Source organism: Neophocaena asiaeorientalis, unplaced genomic scaffold (assembly GCF_003031525.2).
Source record: "Neophocaena asiaeorientalis asiaeorientalis breed wild unplaced genomic scaffold, Neophocaena_asiaeorientalis_V1.1 scaffold357, whole genome shotgun sequence".
Classification (NCBI taxonomy): domain Eukaryota; kingdom Metazoa; phylum Chordata; class Mammalia; order Artiodactyla; family Phocoenidae; genus Neophocaena; species Neophocaena asiaeorientalis.
In genome coordinates, this window is record NW_020173270.1 from 4,916,240 (window position 1) to 4,925,454 (window position 9,215).

Consider the following 9,215-nt stretch of genomic DNA (forward strand, 5'->3'; position numbering starts at 1 on the left):
GGCCTTCCGGCCCCGGCCCCGGGGTAGGGAGCAGAGAGCACCCCTCTCCCCCGCCCGCGCCCCCAAAGCGCGTGACCCCGTCTCCTCTGGCCCGGACACCCCTCCTTCCCCTTGACGCCACCACCACGTGCGAACCCTGAGCCCGGGCAGAGGAGGGGGTGAACTGGTGGGATCCGGCCCCCTCCCTCGCTCTGCCTCCCTCCCCGGCCTAGGAACCGGCCCCCTCCCCCAGCCCCGGGCCTGGGAACCAGCGTCCAGGATTCCATGTCAGCCCCCCACCCCCACCCCAACAGGGCCAGGGCGTAACCCTGAGTGTGCCGCTCCCACACTGGGGGGCCCTCCCCAGGACCAGCCGATCACTTCCTACTGGCAGAGCTGGTCTTGGGAGAGGTCCGGGGAGTCCAGGCTAGGCCCTGCTGCTGCCCAGGCCCCGGAGGCTCCAGGTAGGGGGGCATTCTCCCCCGAGGGCCACCCCGGGTGGGGCCTGGCACTTATCGGTTGGGCTCGGGGCTCTGTTTACCGCCAGCCATCGCTGTGGAGACGGGAGCCTAGGGGAGAAGGGGGGCAGGAGCCAGTGGCTGGAAGAGCGAAGCCCTGGGATCCGCATGCCTAATGAAGGAAAGAGGAGCCAACGGGGACACTGAAATTTTAATTCGTGGGTCACTTTGGGGGGGCATTTATTATTCAGTTCTGATTGGCTGACTGGCTGCGTGGTGGCCAGTCAGCACCCTGGCCCGGGCGGGGAGCCACGCAACTCTCAGCAGAGGCCCTCAGCAGTGGGTGGCTGCGGGGAGCCCATGCACCCTTTTCTCTGTGTGAGAGACTGAGGCCCGGCAGTGCTCAGCCTTCGTCCAGTGGGGAAGGTTCTCGAGGCAATAGCTATACCTTGTGCTGGCGTTTTTCCTTCCCTTCTTTTCCTTGGAACCCTCTGACCCATAAGCTGGTTGGGCTGGTGGAGGTCCCCGATGCGGTGTGAGGAAACTGAGACCAGGAGGGGAGGCCAGACGCTAGCGTGGGGCCTCAGGGGCTTAGAGCAAGGCTCAGAGTGGTGCCCTGTGGGGCAGGGAAGACTGAGGCCCTGGGGGAAGCAGAGAGCAGCCCAAGGTCACCCAGCCAGAGCTGGGTCTGACCCTTGTGGTCCTGCCTCCTAGTTTAGGACGCGTCCAAAGTCCTTTGTGTGTCACAGCCGAGGGGCGCCGGCCCACCTGTCTTCCAGAGGTCCTGGAGGTTGACAGCAGGCACCTGTCTGCCAAATGGAGCCTTTGCCCCAAGAGGACAGTGAGGCTCAGAGAGGGGCAGCAAGGTGTCCAAGGTCACACAGCAGGGGCCTTAGCCTCCCTGCCTCCCAGCCTTCTGAGGCAGGCCCTTCCCACCCCATCTGAGCTGCAGCCCCGCCCCTTGGCACCTTGGCCCCTGGAGACTGGCAGGGCTCTGTGTTTTTACAACCCATTATTTCCGAGGAGACCCAGGTCACCTCCCAGAGCCAAGAGTCAGGGCCAGCCCCTCTGAAGTAGAGCTGGCCCGAGGAGGGAGTCCACAGGGGTTTCAAATGCTGGCCCACTTGCTCTGTGACCTTGGACAAGCCCCATGGCCTTTTGGAGCCTGAGCATCCTTCTCTGTAAAATGAGGTGGTTGTGGGTTCCCCCCAGGTACTGCCTGCAGATCCACCTGTGTTCCCTTTCCTTGCCTCCCTCATGGAGGAAGCACCTGGGTCAGCTCAGGACACAGCAGGGATTCTGCTGGAGGGTGTGTGTGTGTGTGTGTGTGTGTGTGTGTGTGTGTGTGTGTGTGTGTCTGAGACACCCCCCCACCTGTCATCTTGTGCTCCAGGCACCTGATAGACCATAAACCACCCTGCAACAGCCCTGGGCAGTGGAGACCAGAGGAACAGGCTTGGGTGGGGGCCACCGTGGGCCAATCTCAGGCCAGCCCTCCGCTCCACCTGAGGTCCACCTAGGGAGGTCACCTCCCTTCTGCCAACCTCAGTTTTGCCATCGATACAATGAGGAGATTACCTTTAGGCCAAAAGTGAGGATTTACTCAGTGATTCCCCAGGAATGTTTGTTGAGTGACTGCTGTGTGGTGTCAGGGCCTGGGGGAGCCCCTCCTGCATCTCTTTTCTGATGCCCTGAGTTCACAGGTGTCAGCTGGACTCCAGCCCTGCCCCAGGCTCCCTGTGTGACCTCAGGCAAACCTCTCCCTTTTCTGGGCTATCACAGGGCAGCTTTGAGGGGGCGTGAGAATAAGCTGTCCTCCCCCCACCGAGGCCCCCAGGGTGGGGGGAGTTAGTCCCCTGCTGGTACCTGGGGGCAGTGTGTGTGGTGGGAGAGGAGGGTGGAGCCCTGGGAGGACTAGTTAGTTTGGCCAGATGGAGCCAGACAGATGACCCGTGTTCAAATGCAGCTCTGCTGTGTGACCCTGGGCAAGTTGCCTCAGTTTCCTGGCCTGTGAAGTGGGGCAGTGGTTACAGACCCTTCCTCCCAGAGCTATGAGGATTGCTGCTGAGGTGATCCAGACCAGGCCCCCGTCAAGCCCCGTTGAGGAACAGCCCCTGCCCTTGCGGCCTGAGTCCCGAGTCTTTGGAGCACCAAAGCGCGGAAGGCGCCCTGTGGAGAATCTGGCCAAAGCACCAGCCCCTCCATCTGTCCCCCCAGCAGGCTGTGGACGGCCACTTGGTGGAAGTGTCCTCACCCACGCCTTTCTGGTTTGACTGGAAAACAAGGCTCGGTCCCACATCCCATCAGGATGTGATAGCAGGGAACTGGCTGAATTTGTAGGCATAGGACACTGGGGCCCCAGTGGGCCAACACCCCTTTGGGGTTTCCAGGCCGAGCAGTCCACCTGCCCAGGCTGTGGGTGGGGTTGGGGGTGGTACAGGCACCTCCAGGTGACAATCTGGTCTCAGGGGAGGGAGGGAGCAGTCTGGATGGAAGTCACCCAGGCCTCTCCTGGGCATCTGGGATAAGCAGGTGCAGCCTAAGTTGAGGGCAGTGTAGACACGGATGGGATTCTGTGAAGCCTGGCTTTGGTTACTCCCGGTGACAGGAAGCTTATTCCTTCCACTTCCACTGAAAATGGCTCTTTCTTCACAGGGCTTCCTCTTGGAAGCTGGTCTTGGTGTCGGGGCTGTACTTCCTGGCCCACGACAGCACTCAGAGCGTAGGAACAGGGTGGGCCTCAGCCCCACCCATGAGTTGGGGCTCAGATGGGATACCCATGACCTCCTAGTCCCCACCCCCACCAGCCTCCACACACACACTTCCCACTGGGCCTGCAACCTTCCTGCCTCTGGCCCTTTAAGGCCCCGGGCAGGAAGCCCCTCCCCATTTAGGGCAATAAATGGACACATAAAATGGCCGAGGGCCTGTCTGCTGGTGTCTGGCCTGGAGGGAGGCCTGCGAGGATAGGCGGGCAGGGGGCAGGCTGACAGCTGGCAGCCAGCAGTCACCCTTAGCTGTTGGTGCCCCCCACCTCCTGATCAGGACGTTGCATTCCTGTCCCATTAAACCCCGGCCTCGGTACTGGGCCAGGCGGGGATTGGCACCAGGTCGGGGCGGGGTAACCCGTCAGGACCAACCTTGCAACACAGGCTGCCAGGCTGGGAGGGGGCGGGGGCGGCTGGGCACTGGCCTGGCAGCCGCACCTGGGCGCCAGACTTACTGTGTGACCTTGGGGCGGCCGCCCACCCTCTCTGGGCCTGGTTTCCCCCACACACACGTGATGGCTCAGCTTCCTCCTGGGGCTCACCACGCACTTCCTTGGTACACAGTAGTTGGGGAGGGGGCTGGATTCCTGGAATGACGTTCAGAGGTGAAGTTCAAAGCCCCCAATCCACAAGGGAGGGGGTAAACAGCCTCATTGGGCCTTTGGGGATTGTCCCTGGCACACAGTAGGTCCTAGGCCAAAGTTTGCTAAGAGGATGAGAGTGGAACCCTTTGCCACTGTCACAACCCCCAAGGAAAATGAGGCACAGAGAGGTGCTTTTCTTGGCCCAGGTTCACCCAGCTTGGAAATGGAGGAGCCAGGATATGGACGCGGGCTGCTGTGGCAGGTAGTAGGTGTTAGAGGTCCCTTATATAGTTTCCTTTCATTCTCTCCCTGAGTTGTAGGGAGGGAGGCCTTAACCCCCTGGTAAGCTGCCCGCATCCCTGGACACTCCTCCAGGAAGGCGTCAGGTGGCAATTACCTACCTATCCACTGCTGGCCACCCCCTGAGGAGTGTGGAGGGGAGGAAGAGGCCCGGCCCCAACCCTCACCCTGCACCTGACCTTGGGGGGTCTCTAGCCTCCTTCCCCTGCCCCTCTCCCAGCTGCCCACCGCTGAGCCTTTGTCCCTGCTGTTTCCCATGCTTGGGACACCTTTCCCACAATCCTAGGGTCCTTCCTGGGTGACACCTGCTGTTCCTGGGACCAAGTCAGGATGCTCCTGACCTCTCCCTGCATCCCCAGTACTTGAGAGGTGTCAGCTCAGGCCGGCTCAAGTCAGAGCATCTGAGTCCCAGCCTGGCTGCCGGTCTGTTGTGTGACCTTGCCCTGGCCTTATCCCCTCCCTGAGCCTCTCCTCATCTCTAAAGCCCAGGGTCCAGTTAGTTCTTGAAGGTTCCAGGGCACAGAGGAAGCCCCTTGGGAGGGCAAAAAGCAGGCCCGGGTCCTTGCTGCCTGCTGCAGCAAGTGACCCTAGGTTAGATTGGAGGTGGGACTGGCACGGTCCCCTGGTACCGGGTGTGCCTGCCAGCCAGGTGGGCGGGGCTGGGTGTGGGCTCTCCAGCACATAGCTCTTTGGTCTTTGGTTCCTCCTGTCGTTTGCTGCGCCCCTACCGTGCACTGCCCAGGGGAGGCCGGGGGCGGGGGGTGGAGGGTGGCTTGGGAGCAGCCCAGCGGGAGGAGGGCGCCCCACCTCCGGCCCAGGAAGAGCCTGCTGAGACCTGCCCCTCGGCCGGCCGCCGAGTCAGCATCGAACGGCCCCGGAAATCCCATGGGGGCGAGTGTCGGGGTGGAGCTGTGATGAAACACGGGGCCCTGGGTGGGTGCGGGCCTGGGCTCAGGGGACCCTGGTCGTTGAGGGGGTGAGGATTCCTGGAGGAGAGAATTTTCGTTGGCTCATCATCACCGAGGAAACCGCCACGTGTCGGGGCACCTACTAGGTGTCAGGTGCCAGCAGGGCCTCTTAGAGCCAGGAAGGGAGCCACAGGGCTCTCCTGGTGAGACGGTGCTGTGGCGCACAGTGGGTGCTCAGTAATAGGTGCTTTTTGCTGCCTGGACCCCATGTGACTTCCTTCTCCCACCTGGCAGGGTCTTCCTCTGCTTTCTTAGAGGGAGGGCCCTGAGAGGCCCCGGGTAGGGGGAGGGCAGTGGCCCCGGGTGTGGCAGGCAGGTGGCGTATGTTCCTGGAGAGAGGGCTGGGTCAGTTTAGTTTCCAGGGCCAGGGAAGGGGCTGTGGCTGGCTGGGAGGTGTCGGGGAGGGAGGGTTGGGGGACCCCCAGCCTCTCGCCTCTGTCAGCTCCTGGATCAGCCTTGCTGGGTGCCCTTGGCCTGGATTCTAGCTGTCTCTGGGCCTTGGTGTTCTCATCTGTAAATGGGGGTCATGCTACTTCCCTGGGGCTTTCCTTGGCTGGTATTGCCCCAGGCCCTGCCCTTTGGGGGAGGGTCTCAGATGATTATGTGCAGAAAATAGAGGCCCCAGCTGGGAAAGGACAGGGGCGCGGACCCTCAGACCCAGCCCAGACCCAAGGGCTGCCCCACACAACAGGCTCTTAGCATGTGGCCCGGCTCCTCCAGCTGGTGGAGATCCAGGCCCAGGGCTGGGTACATTGCCCCCGGCCAGGTTCAAGGCCGGAGCTTGCTCCTTCCCAGCCGGGTGGCTTCCAGCAAGTGGGAGCCTGGGCAGCTTCACGCTTGAAGTAAGGATGTGCCAGCGCCTGGCCCGGTGGGCTTGGTGCCGGTGGGAAGGCGGGGGTGGAGGGGCCGTGGCGAGGGGTGAGTCACCTGGACCAATTCAGGTCTCGACCTAGAGGCCCCAGGAGGACCCCCGAGGGGACACTGGCAAGCAGGGCCAGGGTGGCCATCTTGGCACGTTGGTGGCCTGGATCAGAGGAGGGGCGAGGAGGGGCCAAGGCCGGTCTGATCCGGAGTCCCATCTGCCCACTCGCTCCCTGGGGCCCGGGGCCAGACGGCAGATGGTGGAAGGGGGTGGAAGCCGCCACAGGGGGCTCTGCCGAGGCTTCCCGTGGCCGAGCCTGGGGGGGGGGTCGCGCCCCCATCCCCTTCCTCCTGCTTCCAGCAGCCACATCTGAGCCTGCCCCGCCACCCACCGCGGGCTGGCGGAACAGAGGCGGGAGCTAAGCAGCTGGTGCGGTCGGCGGGAAAGAGGGCGGGCGGCGGAGAGAGGCGTCCCAGGAAGTGTACTGGCCGCCTGCACGCCACACAAAGGCCTCTGTGTCGGCCCCAAGGCCTGGACCCCATTCGCAGGGCGGCCCTGGCCTTAGGACTGACCAGACCAAGCCCAGCTCCCTTGCCGGGCCAGCCGCCTGTATCCCACTAGAGGCATAGTGGGAGGGATCTGTGTTAGAGCTGAGCTGGGTCACCCAGCTGGGGGTCCTGGGGTCTTTAGGAGGCTGAGGAAGGCCCGGTTCAGGCCCTCTCCCCAGAGACATGCAGAGGCTCTGGCCTGAAAGCAGGCTGGCTGGGCCTGGAGGAATGTGGGTTTTGTTGGGTGGCTTGGGGCAGCCGGGGGCTCCCCGGAGAGGGTGGAGCGGTGGGGACAGAGCCAGAGGGTTGCACAAGCGCCCAAGTGGGTGGATGAGTCACAGCCCAGGGGAAGGCGGAAAATAGGAGGCAGGGGAGAGGGGCGGGACAGAGTCCCCCCCATGGCCCTGCTTTTCCAAAGGCTTCTGCCCATTTGACAGATGGGGAGACTGAGGCCCGGAGAGTGGCAGGGCCTTGTCCCGGGCTGAACAGTGCAAACAGGGTGGCCAAAAGGAGAGGGGCTGGCCAGGCAGGAGGTGGGCAGGAGGCCCCCTGGCCCCCCACTCCTCCTTGACAGGGTCAGCTTGAGTGGGCAGGGAGGAGCATCAGGCAGTGGCCTGGTTTCCCCCAGTTACTCACTGCGAGGGTTGAGCCACATCCTACGGGTTCCACAGAGCAGGAAGGGGTCTGTCCTGCAGAGTCACCGCCCCACCCCACCAGGGCACGCCCACGGCCCTGATGACCCTGGCCAGGTCCCTGGGTCTTGGCCTTACCCCTTCCTGACTCAGAGCCCCCCAAGAGAACTGGGCCCAACCAGGAGGCAGGAGAGAAGGTTAGGGAGGCCGAGGGGCTAGGCAGGGATGGACGGCCATGCTGGTTGGATATTGGCTCTTGGGTCAGTTGCCCTGGGTTTGAGTTGAGGTGCAGCCATGGGGCCCTGGGACTCCCTGAGCCTGAGCCTCGTTTTCTCACCTCTGCGGTGGAGACGGTGCTGCCTCTGGGACTGCTGGGCGCTCAGCCAGGGCAGCGCACGATGGGTGCCTTATGTCACCGCTGTGGCCTCCTAGAGAGGGCATGGGCAGAATCCCGTGCTCAGATTCATTAGGAAACAACTTGTGTTGGGCATTTATTGAGCACTTTCTATGTGCTCCCACGCCACTTAAAATTGTCCTTTGGACAGGCACTCCCCTCTCTCGTAAAGCGGGGAGGGGGGCCGGTGTTCATCTCTGAAGCACCCAGTTGGGTTTCGCCAACGTCCTCTCACTTTGATGATGCAGAACCAGCCATGGACCATCCTGATGCAGAGCTGGGGAAACCGAGGCTGGGGGGGGAGGGCACTACTTTCTGAGGGCCTCGCAGCCCGGCCAGTTGGCCCGGCCCTCCCTGTCCCTCACGACCGCCCCTTCCTCCCCGGCGCTGCAGGTCTCGGCGCGGAAGATGGCCGGCGGCGTGGACGGCCCCATCGGGATCCCGTTCCCCGACCACAGCAGCGACATTCTGAGCGGACTCAACGAGCAGCGGACGCAGGGCCTGCTGTGCGACGTGGTGATCCTGGTGGAGGGCCGTGAGTTCCCCACGCACCGCTCGGTGCTGGCTGCCTGCAGCCAGTACTTCAAGAAGCTGTTCACGTCGGGTGCCGTGGTGGACCAGCAGAACGTGTACGAGATCGACTTCGTCAGCGCCGAGGCACTCACGGCCCTCATGGATTTCGCCTACACGGCCACGCTCACCGTCAGCACAGCCAACGTGGGCGACATCCTCAGCGCCGCCCGCCTGCTCGAGATCCCCGCCGTGAGCCACGTCTGCGCCGACCTCCTCGACCGGCAGATCCTGGCGGCCGATGCGGGTGCCGATGCCGGCCAGCTGGACCTCGTAGATCAAATTGATCAGCGAAACCTCCTTCGCGCCAAGGAGTACCTCGAGTTCTTCCAGAGCAACCCCATGAACAGCCTGCCCGCCGCCGCCGCCGCCGCCGCCTCGTTCCCATGGTCTGCCTTTGGCGCATCCGACGATGACCTGGACGCCACCAAGGAGGCCGTGGCCGCTGCCGTGGCCGCCGTGGCTGCCGGCGACTGCAATGGCTTGGACTTCTACGGGCCCGGCCCCCCAGCCGAGCGGCCCCCGGCCGGGGACGGGGATGAGGGAGATAGCAACCCAGGTCTGTGGCCGGAGCGGGATGACGACGCCCCCGCTGGGGGCCTCTTCCCACCCCCCGTGGCCCAGCCGTCCACCGCCACACAGAACGGCCACTACGGCCGGGGCGGGGAGGAGGAGGCAGCCTCGCTGTCAGAGGCGGCCCCGGAGCCGGGCGACTCTCCGGGCTTCCTGTCAGGCACGGCCGAGGGCGAGGACGGGGACGGGGCCGACACGGACGGGCTGGCGGCCAGCACGCTGCTGCAGCAGATGATGTCATCGGTGGGCCGGGCGGGAGCGGCGACGGCGGGGGACAGCGACGAGGAGTCACGGGCGGATGACAAGGGCGTCGTGGACTACTACCTGAAGTACTTCAGCGGTGCCCACGATGGCGACGTCTACCCGGCCTGGTCGCAGAAGGTAGAGAAGAAGATCCGGGCTAAGGCCTTCCAGAAGTGCCCCATCTGCGAGAAGGTCATCCAGGGCGCCGGCAAGCTGCCGCGGCACATCCGGACCCACACAGGCGAGAAGCCCTACGAGTGTAACATCTGCAAGGTCCGATTCACCAGGTGAGCCGGCGCCACCGCGGTGGGGGGTGTGGGGGAGGGGGGTTGCTTC

At 63.9% G+C, this 9,215-nt stretch overlaps 1 protein-coding gene across 1 annotated transcript in view; it reads left to right on the forward strand.

Moving 5' to 3' along the window:
- The first annotated feature begins 391 nt into the window (after positions 1 to 391).
- ZBTB7A (zinc finger and BTB domain containing 7A) overlaps positions 392 to 9,215 on the forward strand; it is a 14,131-nt gene continuing 5,307 nt past the window's right edge. Inside the window, exons 1-2 of the mRNA XM_024746023.1 lie at positions 392 to 443; positions 7,887 to 9,166. Of these exons, the coding sequence (XP_024601791.1) occupies positions 7,902 to 9,166 (1,265 nt within the window). The 5' untranslated portion in view covers positions 392 to 443; positions 7,887 to 7,901. The remainder of the gene's footprint in view (positions 444 to 7,886; positions 9,167 to 9,215) is intronic.